At 51.7% G+C, this 22871-nt stretch overlaps 2 protein-coding genes across 6 annotated transcripts; one reads left to right on the forward strand and one right to left on the reverse strand.

The window, feature by feature from the left end:
* Nucleotides 1–2592: 2592 nt before the first annotated feature.
* OGG1 (8-oxoguanine DNA glycosylase) lies at nucleotides 2593–21909 on the reverse strand (the record flags this gene model as incomplete). 4 transcript variants are annotated; one of them, XM_082847570.1, is made up of 7 exons in its annotated part: nucleotides 21661–21909; nucleotides 21093–21340; nucleotides 20347–20526; nucleotides 18490–18671; nucleotides 16528–16669; nucleotides 16343–16392; nucleotides 15997–16086 (listed from the first exon to the last, which is right to left on the reverse strand). In XM_082847570.1, exons 1-7 carry the CDS (start codon nucleotides 21795–21797, stop codon nucleotides 15997–15999), a joined length of 1029 nt encoding a protein of 342 aa, XP_082703696.1. In that variant the 5' UTR covers nucleotides 21798–21909. The 4 variants fall into 4 exon arrangements, with proteins under 4 accessions (XP_082703699.1, XP_082703697.1, XP_082703696.1 ...); XM_082847573.1 differs by lacking the exons at nucleotides 15997–16086; nucleotides 16343–16392 and adding an exon at nucleotides 2593–2651; XM_082847571.1 differs by lacking the exons at nucleotides 15997–16086; nucleotides 16343–16392 and adding an exon at nucleotides 7630–7715 and having other exon boundaries at nucleotides 16528–16638.
* Nucleotides 4835–15812, forward strand: CAMK1 (calcium/calmodulin dependent protein kinase I). 2 transcript variants are annotated; one of them, XM_082847569.1, is made up of 12 exons: nucleotides 4835–4936; nucleotides 7341–7455; nucleotides 9541–9672; nucleotides 10900–10974; nucleotides 11082–11220; nucleotides 12045–12171; nucleotides 12265–12340; nucleotides 13031–13143; nucleotides 13716–13794; nucleotides 13891–13978; nucleotides 15322–15439; nucleotides 15548–15812. In XM_082847569.1, exons 2-12 carry the CDS (start codon nucleotides 7373–7375, stop codon nucleotides 15628–15630), a joined length of 1113 nt encoding a protein of 370 aa, XP_082703695.1. In that variant the 5' UTR covers nucleotides 4835–4936; nucleotides 7341–7372; the 3' UTR covers nucleotides 15631–15812. The 2 variants fall into 2 exon arrangements, with proteins under 2 accessions (XP_082703695.1, XP_082703694.1); XM_082847568.1 differs by having other exon boundaries at nucleotides 12045–12340.
* Nucleotides 21910–22871: the final 962 nt, after the last annotated feature.

Below are 22871 nucleotides of genomic sequence, written 5' to 3' on the forward strand. Positions count from 1 at the left end.
ACAGGCTCAGTAGCTGTGGCGCATGGGCTTAGTTGCTTCAAGGCATGTGGGATCTCCTGGACCAGGGCTCAAACCCGTGTCCCCTACATTGGCAGGCGGATTCTTAACCACTGCACCACCAGGGAAGTCCCAGGCCTGGACATTATTTAAGCCTTTGATGCATACTGCCAAGTTGCTTTCCAAAAGAAAGATTTTTAGCAAGTCATTTTCCCACCAGAAATGTAGAAGTATCCATTGCTCACACTAACACCAGTTTTTGGGGTTACCAGTTTTTTTAAACTTTATATTTGAGAGGGTATAAATGGCTTCTTTTAGTTTGTACTTCCTTAACTACTTGTGAGGTAGAGAATGTTCCATGTTCATTGTGTTTCATCTGTCTCCTTTGACCATTTATTGGGTTCTTAGTCTGTTATCAATTTTATGTTCTTTACATAATGGAAATATTAACCCATTGTCTGTAAAACATTTCCCCAGTCTGAAGTTTGCCTTTTACTGTTAGTTATGATTTTGGAATAAGGTAGGGTTTTTTGTTTCTTTTTTTGCTTTGTTTCCAAAAACAGAAGTTAAGAATGTTTTTATATTTGTGATGCAACAGACAAGGGCTTAATTTCCAAAATATACGAAGAGCTCATACAACTCAAAAGCAAAAAAACAAACAACCCAATGGAAAAATGAGCAGAAGACCTAAATAGACATTTCTCCAAAGAAGAAATACAAATGGCTAATAGGCACATGAAAAGATGCTCAACATCATTATTAGAGAAATACAAATCAAAACTACAGTGAGGCACCACCTCACACTGGTCAGAATGGCCATCATTAAAACGCTACAAATAACAAATGCTGGAGAGGGTGTGGAGGAAAGGGAACCCTCCTACACTGTTGGTGGGAATGTAAGTTGGTGCAGCCACTGTGGAGAACAGAATGGAGGTTCTTCAGAAAATTAAAAATAGAGCTACCATATAATCTAGCAATCCCACTCCTGAGCATATATCCAGAAAAAACTCTAATCCAAAAAGCTACACGCACCCCTATGTTCACTGCAGCACTATTCACAATAGCCAAGACATGGAAACAACCTAAATGTCCTTCTACAGATGACTGGATAAAGAAAATGGGGTACCTATATACAATGGAATACTACTCAGCCATAAAAAAGAATGAAATAATGCCATTTGCAGCAACATGGGTGCAACTAGAGATTATCATACTAAGGGAACCAAGTCAGAAAGAGAAAGACAAATAACCATATGGTATCACTTACATGTGGAATCTAAAATATGACACAAGGAACACCCTGGTGGTCCAGTGGTTAGGACTTGGCACTTTCACTGCCATGGCTCAGGTTCGATCCTTGGTCGGGGAACTAAGATCCCGCAAGCCGAGCAGCATGGCCAAAAAATAAATACATAAATAAGATAAAATATGACACAAAATGAACCTATCTACGAAGCAGAAACAGACTCACAGACATAGAGGACAGATTTGTGGTTGCCAACAGGGAGGGGGTTGGGGGAGGGATGGGGTGGAGGCTGGGGTTAGCAGATGTAAGCTATTATATATGGAATGGATAAACTCAAGGTCCTACTGTATAGCACAGAGAATTATATTTAGTATCCTATGATAAACTGTAATGGAAAAGAATATAAAAAAAGAATGTGTATATATACATATACATATATATATATATGTATAGGTCAATCACTTTGCTGTACAGCCGAAATTAACACAACATTGTAAATCAACTATACTTCAATTAAAAAAAGAATGTTTTTATGTTTGTAAAGAAACCTGTCCATCTTTTCCTTGTGATTTCTTCTATTTTTCTCTAATCTTAAAAGATCATTCACTCATCTAATGGCTAATTTTCTGTTGGATTCAAGAATTGATGGAGGGACTCCCCTGGTGGTCCAGTGGCTAAGACTCTGAGCTCCCAATGCAGGGGGCCCAGGTTTGATCCCTGGTCAGGGAACTAGATCCCACATGCTGTAACTAAGAGTTCGTATGCCACAACTAAAGATCCTGCACGCTGCAACTAAAGATCCCATATGCCTCAACTAAGCCCTGGTGTAGCCAAATAAATAAATAATAATAAAAGAATTGATGGAGATGTCTGAGTTGTTTTGTCATTTTTTAATAACAAAAGAGAGAAGAGGATTATTTCCTTTACTTTTTTTTTTCATATATTTGACTTTCCTTGACTTTTTGCTTCAGTACCTTGAAATATGCTCACTGGAAGTGGGGGCTGTAGGAGGAAGTGTGTATATGTATACACATCAAAAAAAGTCTGGAAGAATATGTACCAAAACATATTAACGCCGTTTTTTTTCTGACTGATGGGAGCACGGCTGGGATGGATTTGTTAGGTGTGCCTGCCCAGGACTGCTATTTCCTTTGGGCAAGATAGCCATCTTCATCCCCTGTGACTTTGGTGTGGCTGCCCATGACAGTACACTTACCCTGTACAGTACCTTATTCCTCTGGCAACAGTTCTGGGGGTAAAGGCATAGGCATGTCACTCCAGCAGAGCCCATCGGAGTCCCTCCCTGAGACTGATACATGAAACTGGGTGTAGCTCCTCTTTTGCTGGGTTCAGTTGGAAAGTTGGGGCTGCCTCACACCATGCTTCCTGCCACGTAGAGGAGATCACTCTGCAGAGGAAAGGAAGCCGAAGTGTAAAGAAAAATCGAGACAAGGAGAGATGAGAGAAAGCAAATCCTCCAAGTACTGTATCTCCAGTTCCAGTCTCACACCCTGATCCATGGTGTTCCTCTTTCAATCTTGCCTCAGCTACTGTGAGCCATAGGTTCCTCTTTGGTGAAGCTGGCTTAGATTGGGATTCTATTACTTGACAAGTGAAAGAATCTAACCAATGGCAAGGAGATTTAGGGGAGGGAAATTGCCCCTTAGCCCTCTATCCCCAGGCAAACCAGGTCCCTTCTCTGAGCCTCAGTTTACACTAGAAGTAAATTTTAGCTGTCAAATTTTTAATTCCAATGGTATTCAAGGCATTTCACATACATCAGTCTCATAGAATTCTCAGGAGAATTCTGAGTCAGTCATCGATATTCCCGTATTCCCAATGAAGAAACTGAGACTCAGAAAGGCAGAGTGTGACTCAGATAAGTTAGTCTCAGAAGCCTTTCTAGGGGGATTTCCCTGGTGGCGCAGTGGTTAAGAATCCACCTGCCAATGCAGGAGACATGAGTTCGAGCCCTGGGCCGGGAAGATCCCCCATGCCATGGAGCAACTAAGCCCGTGCACCACAACTACTGAGCCTGCGCTCTGGAGCCCACGAGCCACAACTGCTGAGCCTACGTGCCACAACTACTGAAGCCCGCGCGCCTACTCTCGCCATAACTATAGAAAGCCTGCGTGCAGCAACGAAGACCCAAAGCAGCCAAAAATAAATAAATAAAATAAAATAAATTTATTAAAAAAAAAAAAGCCTTGGGCTTCCGTGGTGGGGCAGTGGTTGAGAGTCCGCCTGCCGATGCAGGGGACACGGGTTCGTGACCCGGTCCGGGAGGATCCCACATGCAGCGGAGCGGCTGGGCCCGTGAGCCATGGCCACTGAGCCTACGCGTCCGTCCGGAGCCTGTGCGCCGCAACAGTGAGAGGCCCGCGTACCGCAAAAAAAAAAAAAATCCTTTTTAGGAACCTCTGCCATCTTCCTTTCTCACTGTAAAATGGGCATAATAACTGACCACCCTCAGACACAGTCCTGAGGATAAGAGAGGGAAAAGCCAGTTGAAGTTGAGTTGGGTGTAAGCATTGTCCCTTCCCCATCTTCCTGGAAAATGCAGGAATTCAAGAGTTAGGGCTAGCACTGGGTGATGATGGAGGTGTAGTTGGGGTCCTCGGCAAAGAGCCTCCTCTGGCTGGCTTCAGTCCATCCAGCCCCAACCCTACTTCCAGGGAGTTGCTGCCCCGCCCCCCGCCCCCCCACACACACCCCGGGCCACCTTCCCAAAGAAGGCCTCGCGCAAGAGGACGTCAGCCAGTTCCCTTGGCCCCCTGCCTACCTCCCCGGGGCACTTTTGGGCTTTCCCTCCCCAACCTGGCCCCGAGCCATCGGTCACTGGCGCCTGCCCAGTCACGTGGTCCTCTTTGGCCGACTTCCTCCAGGATCCTGATTAACTCTCCCTCCTCCCCCGTCCCTCCCCGCCCCAGGCTCTCAGGGCACCCTCCTGTTCTGCCCGGCAGGTGTAGGGAAGTAGAGCATCAGCTCTGCCTCAGAGGGGGACCTCGGGCTTTAGTTTTCCCGCCTGTCAAATGCGGCCCCCACCTTACGGTTGCCTCAATTCTCTTCACTGCCTCCTACTCTTGCTTTGTCCTTTCCCTACGGCCCCATCCCTCCACCCCCATCAGTTTCCTAAGCTCTTCCCAGGGCCTAATTCCCCGGGGCGGAGGTGGGGGGGAGGGGAGGAGGGACAGAGTCCAACCTTAAGGGAGCTCACGGAACTGGTCTGAAAGGAACTCCAAGAGACAGGGTGAAAATGGCCAGCTTCCGCCATCAGACAGACTTGGGTTCGAATTCGACTCTGCTTCTGACCAACTGCTGATTCTGAACCCTTCATCTCTCTGTGCCTCAGTTGTTCCTTCTGTGAAACGGGGACCCTGTCGGGAGACGAAAGATGGAAAGACTCAAAGGGAGGCTCCAACCTGAACTAAGGGGTTCCCCCGCCCACCCACGCCCCTAGCGCCCCTTCCCTAGCCCGGGAGCGGATCCTCACCTCCCAGTCCCTCCGCCGCAGGCTCCTCCTCCTCTGACATCAGAGCCGCGGGCGGGCGGAGGGAGCCAGCTCAGTCCAAATCGAGCCCTAGCCCCAGAGCGGGCGGGCGGGCCAAGCGCGCAGCAGCGGCGGACGGCGGACGGAGCTCGGCACCTGACAACTCGCGCCTCCCAGCCAGCCCCGCGGCTGGGCAGCCGCAGGTACAGCCCGGGAACCGCCCCGCCCGTGACCCTGGGCGCTGTCGGGCGGCGGGACCCTTCAGCCGCTGGACACCATCCCCGAAAGATGGGAGGGGGTGCCTGGGCGTACTGGACTGTACAGGGGCAGGGCTGGGCCTTTCTCCCCCACCTATGCCCCAGGCCCAGCAGGTGCCTTTACTGAGTGGGTAAAAGAGGAAGGAGGAGGAGGTAGGGGTGTGTGTGTGTGTGTATCTGCCTTCAGGAGGAGGGGTGTGTGTGTGTGTGTGTGTGCCTTCAGGAGGAGGGGTGTGTGTGTGTGTGTGTGTGTGTGTCTGCCTTCAGGAGGAGGGGTGTGTGTGTGTGTGCCTTCAGGAGGAGGGGTGTGTGTGTGTGTGTGTGTGTGTGTGTCTGCCTTCAGGAGGAGGGGTGTGTGTGTGTGTGTGTGTGTGTGTGCCTTCAGGAGGAGGGGTGTGTGTGTGTGTGTGTGTGTCTGCCTTCAGGAGGAGGGGTGTGTGTGTGTCTGCCTTCAGGAGGAGGGGTGTGTGTGTGTGTGTGTGTGTCTGCCTTCAGCTGGGCCTGAATGTGGAAGGACTGGGCATTAGGAGGTAAAGACGTGTGGGGGCCGTGTTGGGGTATGCGAATGTCATAGCACAGGCAAGTGGATCTGATATGAAGTTGCAGCATGTTGGTGTGTAAGCGTATCCGTATGGGTGGGGATGTCTGGGAAACAGTGTTTGGGCTGCACATTGTGTATCTAGGTGTTGTGTGTGCTGGAATCTGGCTCAAAGGGTAGTAAGTCAGAGTTGGGGGGTATACAGTTGTGTACTGAGGATGTTTGGAGTTAGATGTTTTGAGGATTTGGAGTTTAAGAGCTTCTAGGGTGTATAGGAGCTGGAGGGTGAAGGGTGTGAATGAATCTGGGATGTCTGGTATACAGGTGAGGGGTCTGTGTGTGTGTGTCTGTCCTGTCTGCATGTCATCTCGTCCAGGTGTATGTGGATGTGTGTTTTGGGGTGTGAGAGGGATCGGTGGGAGGGATGGGTGTGAGGATGTCTGAGGAAGTGTGTGTTTGGACATGTGTGCTGATGTCTGGGTGTACATGTATGATGAGATGTCAGAGCATCATCTGGAGATGGAGTGTGCTGGATCTGGGGGCAGGTGTTTGGGTTCAGGGGTGTGGGTGGGTCTTGGTGTGGTGTATCTGGGTGTAGGGATATGTGTGGAACTGTGAGGTTTGTATTTGCCAGGCCTCCAGGTGGGTTTTAAAATCCTGCCTCTAGAGCTTACCATCAAGTTTCCTTTCCTAGAAGTTTCTGCCCCTGGGATAGGTGGCCAGACCCCCCTGGGAACAAAGTCCCACCCAAAGAGTGGGATCGCACATCAGGGGCTCTAGTCAGGGCACCTTCCCCTCATTTTCCCACAGAAAAAACAGAGAAGAAAAGTGCTCTTCCTGAGGTCACACAGTACACTGGTCTCTCTTTTAGCCTCACTTTCTGTGGGCCTGGGATGGGATTGAGAGGCTGTGTTCTCTGGATGGGTCCTAGTCTGGCTGCAGCCCCCTCCAAGGCCTTTACCTTCAGCAAGCTTAGCTGGGGCCCCAGCTAGGGTCATTGGGCAACTCTGGGTCCAGACCCTATCCATTGCCAACCTCAGTCTCCCCATTCTCCATCTGATGAATGGAGAGAGAATGCTCACCCTCTACTGCTGGTTGAGACAGACGTCTCAACAGAAAAGTACAGGCTGGATCAGGGTGAGATCAAGCCGGGAGGGGACAGGTTGGGTGGGACCATTTCTCAGGCTGCTGGGACCCAGATGGGGAGTCAGGAATGAGAGGCGGGTAACAGGAGGTCCAGGGAGCTCCAGCTGTGGCTGCTGTTGCTGTGGTAACAGTGCAGAAGGAGCTATTTAAAAACATGGCTGAGATATTGCTGGGCCCAGGCTGCCGGAAAACTGATTTCCGAGAGGGCTGGCAGGGAGAAGGAGGAGGGAGAGGAGACACCCCAGCAATTCCCAGGGTGGGGCTGGGACATCGCTGGTTCTGGGGACGGGGGATCCTCCGGGGCTCTGCATTTCTATAAGCTGCTCTGGGGTCTTCTCTGCTGTCCTCCCAGAGGTCAGTGTCCCCCTGAGTGTTTGGATTTAGAGAGGGAGGAACTGGGAGGTGAGCTGAATAAACGAATGAATGAGTGACTTTGTTGAATAAAGAATTTTGCTGCCACCCTGAAGGATTTTCCTCTAGGCATAAGGATATGATGCATGGATGTTGCTGAATGAACAAATGGCCTGTGAATGAGTGAAAGTTGAATGATTTTGTCAAATGAATGAATCAAGGAATGAATAAACGCAGGCTGAATGGGGCCCCCAGTAAGTTCCCACGAAGAAGCCTGGGCCCTGCTGAGTCTTTTCCTTCCATTCCCTTTCCCAGGAGTCCTGGCTGTGGCCAGGGGGCAGTGGGCCATGCCGGGGGCAGTGGAAGGCCCCAGCTGGAAGCAGGCGGAGGACATTGGGGACATTTACGACTTCCGTGATGTTCTGGGAACGTGAGTCTCAGGGCAGGAGGAAAGGGAGAGCTGTTCTGAGCTGGGGGTGGGGGGGCGGTTGGGAAGGTCCTCACTCCTGGGCCTGACTGGCTGGGGAGGCTGAGTCCAGGGTGGTGCTTCCTCTAGCCAGTTGATCACTGCTTCCTGTTTCCTACTGCCCAGGCCCCATGGTGGCCTTGTATGGCCCGACTGGTCTGGGCTTCTCACTTCTGGCTGACAGTGGGTGGAACAGAGGCTGCTCTTGCCACAGCTCTGGGTTCCTGTGACGAGAAGAAAGTAGGAGGAATGAAGGAGCCAGTTTTTCAAACTTGCTGCCAAGAACTGGGGGTTCTGGCCTAGGTTTTGGAACTGAAGCTGGGCGTGGCTTTGTTCTCAGTGGTGGGAATCCAGAAATAACTCAAACCTGATCTCCCAAGTCGATCCCAAACATGTGAGGGAGACAGACCTACGGAAAATGACAACAGGGTGTGTGCTGTGCTCTAGCTAAATTCGGGAATGAGGACTTTGTTGAGCCCAGAGAGAGCAGTGGCTTCTGTGTGGAGAAGAACTTTATGGAGAAGGGAGTATTAGAGCCGGGGACTAAAGGATGGGTAGGAGTGTACTTGTCAGAGAGGGAGAAGGCATTCCAGGCAGAAGGAATAGCATCAGCAAAGGTTCAGAGGCATGTTATGTGGGGAAGGAGAGAGAGTCTAGTGGAGCTTCTCATCAGAGGCTGGGGGAAGAGTGGAAGAAGAGGCTGAGAAGAGAGAGTAACAGGTCATGTAAGGCCTGAAAGCCAAGCTATGGAGGCTGGACTTGACCCCATGAGCCACAGGAAGACATTTAAGACTTTGTGGCAGATTTGCAATTCAGGATGGTCACTCTGGCCACAGCACAGAAGGGAAACTGGAGAGGGACAAGACTGGAAACCAGCAATGAGGCTATCACAGTCACTAGTTATTCTGACGACTGAGCTTTCACGAGAGATGCTTTTCTTTGACTTATGGCTTCTTATTATCCCAGGGAAAGCAAACCGTCCTAGAAAGAACACTCTAGTAAACCCTCCTTAATCAGTGAACTTTAGTGAAAATGAATGTGTTCCTTTCTAAGAGCCTGTTAGAAAGCATTGCTTCTCAAACTTCAGTGAGGATACACATCACCTGACACTCTTGTTAAAATGCAGATTCTAGGGCTTCCCTAGTGGCGCAGTAGTTAAGAATCCGCCTGCCAATGCAGGGGACACAGGTTCGAGCCCTGGTCCGGGAAGATCCCACATGATGCGGAGCAACTAAGCCTGTGCACCACAACTACTGAGCCTACACTCTAGAGCCCGTGAGCCACAACTACTGAAGCCCGCGTGCCTAGAGCCCGTGTTCAACAAGAGAAGCCACCACAATGAGAAGCCTGCGCACTGCAACAAAGGGTAGCCCCCACTCGCCGCAACTAGAGAAAGCCCGCGCGCAGCAACAAAGATCCAACACAGCCAAAAATAAAATAAAAATTAAAAATGCAGATTCTGATTTAGTAGGTCTAGGGCGGGGCCTGAGATTCCACACTTCTGAAAAGTTCCCAGGTGATACTGATGGTTCTTCATGGTTCTAAAGGGTGTTAAATAAGCCATGACTCAAATTGGCTTTTGCAGAAAAAGGAGTGAATGAGTCATGCACATAATAAAAAAGCCTAGGGAGTAAACTTCAGGCATGGGATGCAGGGGCTCACATGATGTTATCAGGAAATTGTCTTTGACGGTTTCTCAGCTCTGATTTCCTTTGTGTTGGCTTCATTCTCAAGCAGGCTCTCCCCAAGTGGTGGCAAAGATGACCACCATTAGCTCCAAGCTTACGTCTTACCAGCTTAGCAGGAAAGAGCACCTCATTCTCAAAGTGCCAGTAACCTGGCTTATATCACAGGACCCAATTACTGTGGCCAGGGGATAGACTACTCTGATTGGCCAGGTCACCTCTGGCACCAGGGAGGTGAATGAGTGATGGAGGGAGGCTCATCCCATCTCCTTGGTCTGGGGATGGTCACGTAACCCATAGGGGGATGGAGGAGAGGCTGGAGGGAAGCTGAGTTCCCCACCTCGTGAATCCCCTCTCTCTGCAGAGGGGCCTTCTCGGAGGTAATCCTGGCAGAAGATAAGAGGACTCAGAAGCTGGTGGCCATCAAATGTATCGCCAAGAAGGTTCTGGAGGGCAAGGAGGGCAGCATGCAGAATGAGATTGCTGTCCTGCACAAGTATGTGAGCCACATCCTGTCCCTGCCCTGGGTTGACCCTGCCTTGACCCCTCCCATTCGCTTCCTATCTCTGCTTTGGGCAAATCATCTAACCTCTCTGAGCCTCAAATTGCTCATTTGTAACACGAGGTAATAATCTCCACCTGGTAGGGATTTGGGGAGCATTAGAGGTCCCTTATTTCAAGTGCCTGGCACAACAGCTAACATGACAGATGTGACCGAGATGCCACTGCTTCTTTACAGTGGTTTAATGTCCAATCAGATCTAAAGGTCAGTCCTTGAACGTGTCTCAAACCCATGTATCTCAACTGACGTTATCTCTAGACCTACCGCAAGTTCCTGCCACATATTAAACCACCCAGCAAGTTGAAAAATGCCCATCTGCGGATGCCCTGACTCAACAACCAAATGGTCTCCAAACTGTTCATGCTGATGGGAAACCTGCTGTTCTCACTGGAAAGCTCATATAGCATCTTCACTTCCAGCCTCCCCCCAGAGCTTTCCAACCACCATGGGCAGGGCCGAAATAATCATTTCCACTATTGGGTCAGGGAGACTGAGGCCCAGAGAGGACAAAGGACTTGCCCAAGGTCACACAGCAAGTTTGTGGCAGAGCCAAATCTTCCATCAAACTCAATTACCATCATTGGTTCATTTCTGGAGCGTTTACTGTGTGCCAGGCATTGTGCCGATTCTTCCCTGCATTTCCTCACATGATCCTCACTCCACCACTTGGAGGGAAGTACTATCACTGGCTTCATCTTATAGATGAAGAAACTGAAGCCCGGAGAGGTTACCCTCAATTCAGTGAATATGAGTGAGCACCCACTCTGCACCAGGTGTGGAGCAACGGTGGTGAGCAAGAGAAAGCTGCTGGTCTCGTGGAGATGATGTTCTGGTGGGGGAGGCTGACAACTTTATAAACCCAGACAAGTGTTAAAATCATATACTGATCAGCACTGTGAGGTGAGAAGACTTGCCCCCGAACAGCACGTGGCAGAGGCGGATGAGGACCCGGGTCTGTCTGACGCCGGAGCCCAGTGTTAACCCCTGTGGCTCTCCTGCCGTCCATGACACTATGATACATCATGGTAGATCAGCTTTTCCCTCTGAGACCCAGATCTCAGGCTCGTCCTGCCCAGGTTTGCAGGCGGTGGTTCTTCACCATGAGGGTGGGGAGGTGGCTGAACTGTCCTCACCTCTGAACCACCTCATTTCTCCTTTCAGGATCAAGCACCCCAACATTGTAGCCCTGGATGACATCTATGAAAGTGGGGGACACCTCTATCTCATCATGCAGCTGTGAGTGGCCCTGCCTCTGCACCTTCCTCACAGCTCTCCCTGCTGCCCCCTCCCTGGCCTCTCTGCCTTCCGTTCTCTTGTCCAGACTGCCCTGTCCCTGGCTACAGGGTGTCAGGTGGGGAGCTGTTTGACCGAATTGTGGAAAAAGGCTTTTACACAGAGCGGGACGCCAGCCGCCTCATCTTCCAGGTGCTGGATGCCGTCAAGTACCTGCACGACCTGGGCATCGTACACCGAGACCTCAAGGTGGGTGTGAGGGTGTGTGGGGAGCTGGGGCACCCAGGGGTGGGGCCTCTGCAAACTCCTGAGACCTTGGGTACCTCTCACCCCCTTGCTGAGCCTTGCTTTCCCATCTGCAGAATTGACCCGGTAAGCCCTAAACTGCTTCCTCCCCATTCCATCTCTGACACACAAATGGACACAAAGGTGAACTGTGCTGTTATTTTATCCCAGTCGCATCTTATGTCTTTTTCTGATAATAAAAGTCCCACTTGCTCTTTGTAGAAAACTTGAATGGGGTAGCAAAACACAAAGAAGAAAGCCAGAAGCCCCTGAAAGCCTGCTCCTCAGAGACAATGATGGGGTTCACGTTTTGTAGTACATCTCATTCTGCTCTAGAAGAGTGCTGGGGTGAAACAGATCTGGGTCTGAATTCTCTCCCTGCCACTCCCCTCCCTAACTGTAGATTCTCAGGCAAGTCACTTTGCCTCTCAAGGCATCAGTTTCCCCTACTGTAAAGTGCGATTATTCAGAGTGGGCTAGCAGGGATGTGGTAAGGATAAACTGAAATCAAGCACAAGACAGGATCTGGCGCACAGGAGCTCCTCAAAAATTCTTTAGGGTGTCACAGTACACACCTGAGGTTTATAGGAAATTCCCTTCCATATCCCCGAGGCCCTTGTCCTTTTGGAACTTCGAACTTAATTGAGTTTCTTGTGCCTCCAACCAAGATGGCAGCTGTGATGCCACAGTGGCTTTTGGGGGGCTCGCTGGGGTGCTTGGGGAGGCAGAAGGTCCTGCTGGCCTCTGGCCATCTCCCACTCCTCTTCCCCCACCTCCCATCTTCCAAGCCAGAGAATCTGCTGTACTACAGCCTGGATGAAGACTCCAAGATCATGATCTCCGACTTTGGCCTCTCCAAGATGGAAGACCCCGGCAGCGTGCTCTCCACAGCCTGCGGGACCCCAGGATACGTGGGTGCGGAAGGCCGTGGGCTGGGACTGTGGGTGGGGGGAGGAACCCAAAGCTGCCGGGCAGATTTGTCACCACCATGTCCCCTTCCCTCCACAGCCCCTGAAGTGCTGGCCCAGAAGCCCTACAGCAAGGCAGTGGATTGCTGGTCCATTGGGGTCATCGCCTATATCCTGTGAGTGGGGGCCTCGGCCGTTGGGGATGTGGCTTCAGAGTTCTTCTCTCCCCTACTTTGCTCTCTTCCTCCTCCTTGCCATTTCTTCTTTCCTGCCATCCATATTTATATCTACCAATTAATGACTAATATTACTTCACTCAACAGATACTATGTTTCTGGCACTGTGCCAAGCACTGGGGCTTTAGCAGAGAATAGGACAGACAAGGTGCCTGCCCTCAGGGAGCAGACATGCTAGTAAGGGAGACAGAAAATAAATAAGTAAATCTATAAAATAATGGCAGGTGGTAAGAAATATTAAGAAGAAAAATCAAGCAGGGGAGGGAGATGGGGATGGATGCTATTGTAGATAGGAGGTCAGGGAGCCTCTCTGAGGAGGTGGCATGAGTGGCATCCTGACTGAAGTGAGGGAGCCAGACATTCGAGGTGTGGGGGGAGAATGGTTTAGGCAGAGGGCACAGCAAGTGCAAAGGCCCTGAGGAAGGACAGATGGCGGCATGTTAAGGAACAGAAAGCCAGGGTAGCTGGACAGGAGTGAGCAAGGCAGAGAGGGCCAAATTTCCCCCCTTTGTAAAAGGGGGAACTCCTTCCTGTGGGTCCTGCCTGCTCCCTGAGACTGCCCCAAAGCTCCATCCTGGAGCCAGTGGGTACAATGAAAATGGAAATGAGAATGAGTTTCTCCTTGCCCAGGCTCTGTGGTTATCCCCCCTTCTATGACGAGAACGATGCCAAACTCTTTGAACAGATTTTGAAGGCCGAGTACGAGTTTGACTCTCCTTATTGGGACGACATCTCTGACTCTGGTATTTGGGGCTTTGCTTTCTTCCCCTGGGTCCTACCTCCGGTGCCTTCCTCATCTGCTTTGGGGGTCTCCTCTCTGCCTTCCTTCCACCAGATTCCCCAGCCCCAGACTAACAGAGCTGTCTTCGAGACCAGACACCCACCCTGGGTGCTTCTCTTTGCCTGGCTCCTGGCCTGAGAAACTGTAGGCTTTCATTCATTCGGTCTTCAAACATAGTATTTTAGAAAATACCTCCCCCCACTGACTTCCTAATGCCTAAGACACCACCATTCATGTTTTTATCTGTCTTCCTGTGCCTCCGATTAGGAGGCAAAGCTGTGAAGCCATTATCAGTCATGTACACATCAGTGTGAATACACTGAGCACAATCTTCTCTAGGAACAAGTTATTCTTAAGGGAGAAAGCTGGAGGGTTGGGGTGGGCCTGGGGGCTTAGAGAAAAGGGTGCAGGTGGGGTGGGGTGGTGAATGGACAGATCTGGCTTCGGTGCCAGCCAGACCTGAGGGGTGGGTTCTATCTTGGGGGTGTTCTCAGGCACCACCATGCTGTCTTTGCTCTTGTCTTGGGGATTCAGCCAAAGACTTCATCCGGCACTTGATGGAGAAGGATCCAGAGAAGAGGTTCACCTGTGAACAGGCCTTGCAGCACCCCTGGTGAGAGCTCCCACAAGCTGCAGGCTGGGGTGGGATCTGGGGCCCCCAGGCCTGCCTCAACCTTCACTGACAACCCTCCACACACATCCGCTCTAGGATTGCAGGAGATACAGCTCTAGATAAGAATATTCACCAGTCGGTGAGCGAGCAGATCAAGAAGAACTTTGCCAAGAGCAAGTGGAAGGTGAGCCCACGTTTAGTCCTGGGTCCCAGCCTCCCCAGGACTCCTCCCCAGCCCCATCCAGCCCTCAGCTCACACAGCAGCATGCACCTTGTGGGGCACACTGCAAATGCTCAGGGGTGCTTACTGAAGAACCTCATTCATTCATTCAATGCTCTGACACCTACTCTATTCCAGTGATGGTCCCTGACCTCCAAGTCTAGAGGGAGAACAGTGTATACTTCTTAAGGAGACATCGAACCCAAGCTACGAGATCCTGAAAGGGGCATAAACCTGTCAGACGTGATAGCCGAGTAGGAATTAGCTGGGCACAGCAGAATAATGTCTGAGGCAGACGGAACCAGGGTGCAAAGGGCCAGGAGACGTGAGAGTGCAGCCATTCAGGGCAGTGTAAGCGCTAAGCCTGGCTGGACTGGAGGAGCTGTGGGCCAGGAGCCCAGGCTGCAGACCCAGGCAGGGGCCAGGCTGCTCGGGAGCTTGAGTGCCACAGTGGAGCAATGATTTGATCCTGGGGATGCTGAGAAGGATTTTCAGCTGGAACTTGCCCATTTGAAAGGGCTCTCAAGATGCAGAAAGGCACAGAGGAGGCTGGGAGACCCTTTAGGGGGCTGTGGCAGAGACATAGTCAGGAGACGGTGAGGGCTTGGACCAGAGCAGTGGCACTGCGAACAGAGAACACTGGTTGGTCCAGGAGTCGTTTGGGAGGCAGAACTGACAAGAAGTGATGGTACAATGGATATTGGGGGAGAGAAGAGATGTCCAGGGCTGGCCCAAAATTTTGGTCGGGGATGAAGCAGATGGTGGTACCGTCACTAAGATGGAGATCCCAGGGGCAGAAACTTGTTTTAGGGGATGATTTTGGTTTGGGACATGGTAAATTTGAGGGACATCTCAGTGGATAGGTTGAATAGAGAATGATACACACACACCTGGGCAAGTTAGTTAACCTCTCTGTGCCTCAGTTTCCTCCTTTGACAATGGTGACAGTAATAGTGCCCACCTCAAAGACATTCGTAGAGATTAAATGAACTATTAGGTAAAGTGCTTAGAACAGTGCCTGACACATAATGCTATATTGTTTACTCTTATGTGAATATAAATTAATTATATATAAAAAGTTACGCACGTCTATCTATATATACATTTTATACGTGTGTGTGTGTATTACTATATGATATGACTGAATATAGTTTAATAAAGCCTTGTAGATGTTTCAGGGAGTTTTAGGCGATCAACCAATATTGCCTGAATAAAACTAACAGAACTGCTGCGAGAATTACACCACCAGACCCTGCCCCGTGATGTCCTGCTCTCTCCAAAGTCCCTTCTTCTGCCTCTCTCCACAGCAAGCCTTCAATGCCACGGCCGTGGTGCGGCACATGAGGAAGCTACAGCTGGGCACCAGCCAGGAGGGGCAGGGACAGACGGCGAGCCACGGGGAGCTGCTGGCCCCAGCAGCTGGGGGTGAGGCCCTGGGCTCTGTGGAAGGGCAAGGGTGGTCCACAGAGAGGCACCCACACTAGAGCAGAGGGTCTCCTCCTGTGGCCAACTCTGCTTTCTCTCCCCGTGTAGGGCCGGTGGCCAGCTGCTGCTGTCGAGACTGCTGCGTGGAGCCGGGCCCGGAACTGTCTCCCACACTGGCCCCCCAGCTCTAGGGGCCTGGATCCCCCGTGTAGGAGGGGTTGGGAGCAGCCTGCTCCCCCCCTCCCTGAACTGGGGAGTTACCCTGCTCCACCCGCTCCGCACCCCTTTCCCTACAGCCCCTCCACTGCATTTTCCATACAAATGTTTCTATTTTATTGTTCCTTCTTATAATAAAGGGAAGAGGTTAAAACCACAGGTAGCTCTGTCTCCCCAGACAACTCCCATCCCACACTGTCACGCAAACTGCTTGATTTGAGGGTGCCTGGCCCCTGAGGTAGCTGCAAGGAGCCCCCTTTCCAACATGAGACTGAATGGGGGTGAGAAGGGGGAATGGTGGGGAGGGGTATTTGGGGCATCCCTTCGTCCAGCGCCACCACCTAGCCTTCCGGCCCTGGGCATCTCTTTCTGCGCTTTGCTGGTGGCTCCTGAGCTCGGTGGGGTTGGCGCAGGTCAGCACTGAACAGCACCTGGTGGGGGGGAGGAGTCTGAGTGGAGAGAGGGTACACTGGGGTCAAGACTGGGGGTGCCGTGTGGGGAGCCGGAAGGGTTCATGGGGGGCAGGGCTGAGGCAAGGAGAGTCCACTGGAGTTAGGGCTGGGGTGGGTGGAGAGTCCTTTAGGGTCACCTGGGGCAGTGGCGGGGTAGAAGAAAGTGGGTCAGGGCTTGGGGCGAAGTCCTATGGGGTCTGGACTGGAGGAGGACGGGAAGGCTAGGTACACTCACTGCTTGGGCCCAGCCAGCATAAGGTCCCCACAGGCTCCGGAAAAAGCTTCCTAAACCAGAAGTGGTGAGGCGACATTGATTGGCCCTCCTGCTCCCTATCCACAAGGGTGGGGCGTAGGGGGAGGTGTGGGAAGTTTCCACCACCTCAGCTCACTGCCAGTCCCGACATCCCACTCTCTCCTTACCCAGTTCCTTGTTGGCCTGGGGGCTCGGACCCTTGGTGGTGGGGTGCCAGCTGTAGTCACATTGAGCAATCTGCCACACGTGGACATCCACGGGCACAGCCTGGGGCTTGTCTAGGGCCATCAAGCAGATGCAGTCGGCCACCTTTGACAGACACAGAGTGAGCCACAGAGGAGGAATGGCAGGGTCCAGCCAGCAACCTGCTTCTAGCCCCAAAGCCAGCTGCTTCCTTCTCCACTCTGAGGTTACTATGATTGTACATTCTATTAATAATTTAAAACACAGCTGTGTGGACTTCCCTGGTGGCACAGTGGTTAAGAATCCGCATGCCAATGCAGGGGACATGGGTTCAAGCCCTGGTCCAGGAAGATCCCACATGCCGCAGAGCAACTAAGCCCATGTGCCACAGCTACTGAGCCTGCGCTCTAGAGCCCGCGAGCCACAACTACTGAGCCCATGAGCCACAACTACTGAACCCGTGCACCTACAGCCCGTGCTCCGCAACAAGAGAAGCCACTGCAATGAGAAGTCCGTGTATTGCAATGAAGAGTAGCCCCTGCTCACGGCAACTAGAGAAATCCTGCGTGCAGCAACGAAGACCCAATGCAGCCAAAAATAAATAAATAAATTAATTAATTAATTAATTAATTTTAAAAAAGAAATAGCTCCTGGTATTAAGAAATTCTTTTTAAAAAAATATAGGGCTTCCCTGGTGGCACAGTGGTTGAGAGTCCGCCTGCCGATGCAGGGGACACGGGTTCGTGCCCCGGTCTGGGAAGATCCCACATGCTGCGGAGCGGCTGGGCCCGTGAGCCATGGCCGCTGAGCCTGCACGTCTGGAGCCTGTGCTCTGCAGCGGGAGAGGCCACAACAGTGAGAGGCCCATGTACCGCAAAAAAAAAAAAAAAAAATATATATATATATATAAATAAAAAACAGCTGTGATGAGAGTGCTACTGGGTGAACATCTTATGTGTGTCAGGTTCTCGTTTTTTTTTTTATAAATTTATTTATTTATTTAATTTATTTTTGGCTGCATTGGGTCTTTGTTGCTTCACGCGGGCTTTTCTCTAGTTGCGGTGAGTGGGGGCCCCTCCTCGTTGTGGCGTGCAGGCTTATTGTTGTGGCTTCTCTTGTTGTGGAGCACGGGCTCTAGGTGCACGGGCTTCAGTAATTGTAGCACGCGGGCTCAGCAGTTGTGACTCACGGGCTCCAGAGCGCAGGCTCAGCAGCTGTGGCCCCCGGGCTTAGTTGCTCCATAGCATGTCGGATCCTCCCGGACCAGGGCTCGAACCCATGTCGCCTGTATTGGCAGGCGGATTCTTAACCACTGCGTCACCAGGGAAGCCCCTTGTCTTGTTTCGCAGACAAGAAAACTGAGGTTCTGAAAGGTGAAATGACTTGGCCAAAGTTACACAGCTAGGCAGACGCAGAACCCAGATTTAATGTTAGGCTGGAGTTCAGAGCCCATGAAAAAGAGTTCTTTAAGCAAAAGTTCATTTTTAAAGTATAGAGAAATATAAAAGAGAAAACAATAAATGCCAAATTCCCAATCATCTTTCTGATAGCTAACGCTGTTGATATTTAACAAGAAGTTCTATAAGTGCATATAATTTTACGAGAACAAAATGAAAAGTGGAAACATCTTTTCATTTGTCTTCCCAAGGGTAACCACTATTAAGTTCCCTGTGATTCCTTCTGGAAATTTCTGCATATAGCAGTGTATATATGTACCTAAACAAATGGTTTTTCTAAAAACGCATTCAAAGAGCAATGTCTTTTATACCCTTTCTGCATTCTACATTTCTCTAATAAAACATCTGCTGGTATCCTTTCTCCTTCCCACTCTGCCTCCAGAAGAGAAGCCCGCATCCAAGCACCCAACTCTCAGGCCTGCCTTCTCTACTCCTCCGCTACTCTCTGCATGGGTGGTGAGGGCAGCTCCTACCCCCCTGGGGCCTTACCTTGGTGCCTACCCCAGGCAGGGTGCAGAGGGCCTTATGGGCCTCCTCGTAGGGCGCCTTGCGCAGCTGCTGCAGCCAGGGAAGTCCACCCCGTTCTTCCAGGATGGCTCGGGCACTGGCACTCACATAGCGGGCACGATACCCCAGGCCCAGCTTCCTGAGCTGAGCCTCCACCTGTGGCCCTGTGGGGTGGTGGGGAGGGGATCAGGGGTCAGGCATTATCACATCCTTCCTGTCATCAGGCTAGTGTGTGAGCCCTGCACCCCACAGGAATGCTTTCCCTAAGCACCCCTCTCCTACCTTGCCACCCTCTGGGAGACCCCAGGACACTTGCATGTACAAAGGAAAGGGTTAAGGCCTGGGTTCTGCCCCTCCACAAATGTTCTCTGAGCACTGACTATGTGCTGTGCACTGCAGAAGGGACTGAGAAGGACTTGCTGCCCTGGAGGAACTCCCCAGTTAAGTTCCTTAACCTTTCCAAAGGGCGTTCACATTCATGATCTAAAATAAAAGTCATAATAACAGCAACAGCTTCTATTTTCAAGTCCTGGGTATCATGCATGGGCAAAGTGCTTTAGGTACATTATCATGCTTACTTTTCTCAAGGACCCTGATGACAATATTATTGTTCTTCCCACTTTATGGATGGAGAAAATGAAGGCCTAGAAGAGGTTAAGTAACTTGCTCAAGAAAGGACATGGTAGAGATGGGACCTTGCACTGAGGTCTGGGACACCAAGCCTGTGCTCTTAACCCATTGCACTACCTACCTCATGATTGCTTTATTCATCCCTCAAACTCTTCTGGATAGAGACTGTTATTCCCATTCCACAAACAAGTTAAGAGAAGCTTGGAGAGGTGAATGAATTTCTTGAGGTCTTATGACTACTAAGCTGGGAGCTAAGACCCAAGATTGGGTTTCTAAGCACCTAAAACATTCTGTTTTCTCCAGAGGGGGCTGTCTCCTTGCTATGCAGTCACCAAGCACTTTCTCTAGCTTGGTTCTCACAACTGCCAACTGATATACTTGCCTCTGTAAAATACTTGCCTCACAGGGCTGCCGTGAAGAACATATGTGTTTCTGGTTGCAGAATTGTTGGATTCATTGCAGAGATAACAAGTTGAATTTTCTGTTTACATCCCATAAGCCAAACACTGTGCTAGGTGCAGTATGTGTATTCCTTTACTCAACCCTCATGACAACTCTGATAGGTAGGTGCTATTCTTTTCTTTTTTTTTTTTTTGCGGTACGTGGGCCTCTCACTGTTGTGGCCTCTCCCGTTGCGGAGCACAGGCTCCGGACGCACAGGCTCAGCGGCCATGGCTCACGGGCCCAGCCGCTCTGCGGCATGTGGGATCTTCCCGGACCGGGGCACGAACCCGTGTCCCCTGCATCGGCAGGCGGACTCTCAACCACTGCGCCACCAGGGAAGCCCGGTGGGTGCTATTCTTATCCCATTCAATGGATTAAAAAACTGAGGCACACAGAGGCTAAATAATGGCTCAAGGTCATATACGTAGAAGTCACGTGCCAGAGTTGAGATTCTGACCCAGGCAGGCTGTCTCTAGAATGCGTGCTCTTAAGCCCAAATTACTGTACACTGTATACAGATGTCTTCTGATGAGCCATTGAACCCATGGGGCAAAAAGCCCAGACTAGTGAGGTGCTGACATTTCAGGGACAGATAAGGAAGATGAGGTGTAACTGGGGCTGATCAGACCAGGCAGGGCAGTATTCTGGATGAGGGCAGTATTTAGAAAGGCAGGAAGCTTTGAGATGGGAGAAGGGTACCAGGGGAGAACTGAACAGACCTTGAAAGCTGCTGGAGGGCCCAGAGGCAAGGACCCACCTACTCACCAGCCAGGGCCTGCAAGCTGGGGAAGCCATGGTAGGTGACATCATCAAGCTGGAGGAGCCGAGGTCCGAAAGTCTGGCAGAGCCGCTCCACCATGCCAGTGATGCGGGCAATGTTGTTGTTGGAGGAACAGATGAAGGAGAAGAGACACTCGATGGGATCCTGTTGCAGGAGTCGCACACCTGGGGACCAGAAAGGCAGAGGGACCAGAAATCACCTGTTATTGGGAGTGGCCTCTTCTCACCCTCAGATTCTAGGTACCAAGGCTCCGGGGTATCCCAGGGGAATGAGGGACAGCACTGTTAGAGAAAGCAACACCAGAGCTCTCATTCCTCATAGCATCTTGTGAGGTCTGGGTTATCATCCCATTCCACAGATGAAGAAGCCACAATGTAAGCACTATGAGGGTGGGGATTTGTTTCTGTTTTGTTCACTGTGGTATCCCCAGTCGCACAGCTGATGCTCTGTAAACATTTACAGAATGAATGATGTCACCAGCCCCAGATCACACAGCCAGGATTTGGCTCAATATCCTTGTCACTCCACTATGGTGGTCAGCAGGACAATAATAACAGTAATAATAATTACTATGTGTCAGGCACTATTCTAAGCACTTTACATGCCTTAGCTTCTTTAATCCTCATAAAATCCTATGAGGTGGATATAATCCCCATTTTACAGATGGTGAAACTGAGTAACTTAACCAAATCACAAGCACCCCAACCCCTGCCTCAGGCTCTGTACTCACCTTGGAATTTCTGAGCCACCTCTTGAAAGTGGGGGTCCACAGAACTCCAATGGTGATACAGCTGAGCAAGGCTGACATCCAGCCGGAAGTACTGTCGCACGGCCTTTAGCTCTTCCAGTGTGGGCCTGCCAACCCGGCCCTTATCCCCTCGGTACACAGTGCAGTAAAGATGCTCCTCAGTCTGGGTCAGTGTCCATACCTGGTCGGCCAGCACGCCACTCCAGTGCGCAGGGCTTTGCTCCCTCCACCTGACCCCCAGGCACAGGGCAGCCCTAGCACTCAGTTTCCCTTCCTGCACCCTTTGGGGCCCTCCCATCTTATAACTGCTCCATATACAAAACTGACTTACAAATTGCAAAGTAAAAGTGCTTTCTTTTACATCAGTTATGTCATGTAATCCTCGCAACAACACTGCGCAGGCTTATTACCTCACCTCCACTTTATAAAGCATGTAACAGGGTCACCACCCGTGCCTCAGTCTCCTCTTTTGTACTCTTAAGTTTCTTCATCACCCCCAATGCACCCCAGGATCTGCTGTGCCGAGGAGCCAGGAGCCAGGGTCACTCACCGGAATGACTGTCCAGAAGCCAGAACCAGGTCCAGGCGCAGCTCAGAGCGTGGACAGGGGATGGAGGCCCACAGGGCCGGGACGGAGGCTAGAGTGCGATGTCTCATGCTACGCTGCAGAAGGGAGCGGGCTAACATTTCCACGTCAGGCTCCGCCCCATGATGCCCTCGCCCACTCAAAGCAGCTCAACGCTCCGCCGAGACACCGCCCCAAAGGTCACGCCCCTCTAGGCCTCGCCCACCAAATCCTAGCCTCTTAATTTGCTTATTTAAGGCCCGCCCAGTTTTATTCAATTTCTCCACTCCCCAAAGGGCCCACTCCTTGCGGTTCACCAAAGCTCCGTCCCTCCCACTCTGTCCCGACACTCCCGTCCTTCCTCCTTACGTATCCTCCCCCGCCCCCCACAGCCTCCGGGCGCGCACCACTGTCCCCACTGTCCCAAAGAGCTGCCGCGACTTTGGGAAGCGCGCGGAAGCGCTCTCTTCGGCTTTCTCCGGCGTCCGACCTCTCTCACCGGAAGTACGGTTCAAGCCCGGCTAATTGGATCCAGAGGTAGCCAATCCACGGAGAGTTAAGAGTCGCCAATGAGAATCGGGCGTGGCGGCGGGTGGGCGGGCCTTTCCGTGGCGCCGCAGCGGTTGGCGCGCGCTGGGCTAGCTGCCCGCCCTTGGGCTTTCCTCTGTGGGCTCGGCTGCACTCGGCACGCCGGTGTGTCCCATCCCCGCTCCCCAGGGTCCGGGCGCACTGTGCGCCCTCAGGCCCCAGTCCTCACTGCCTGATCTTCTCAGAGCCCTGGGATTCCTCAGGATCTGCCCGCCCACAGAACCAAGTCCTATCCCTCGCCGTCCTTAGCCTTTCTCACCGAGCCTCTCGGGGCTGATCCTCGCCCTCCTCAGTCGGCCTCCCCTGAACCACCCCCTCACTGAGAATCGCGCCGGAACGCAGCTCCGGGCCCGCCGAGCCTCTGAGGTGTCTCCACGGCATCTGGCTCCCGAGGATTCTGCCTTCGCGCTCACCCGCTGAGCCGCTACCCTCCAAGGGCTTGTCCCTGAGCCTCGACGCTGTAGGCTTAGGCCTCCTCACAGACTTCCTCGTCAGAGGCCTGCCTCCTCGGACTGTCCCGCCGGGCGCCGCCCGCTGGCTGCCACAGCTGCTCCCTCCGTCTAGGGCCTTCCTCCACAGCACTCCCTCAGCCCTGCCCAACGGGGCCT

The sequence above is a fragment of the Leucopleurus acutus genome (assembly GCF_964270905.1).
Source record: "Leucopleurus acutus genome assembly, chromosome: 10".
In the NCBI taxonomy this organism is placed as follows: domain Eukaryota; kingdom Metazoa; phylum Chordata; class Mammalia; order Artiodactyla; family Delphinidae; genus Leucopleurus; species Leucopleurus acutus.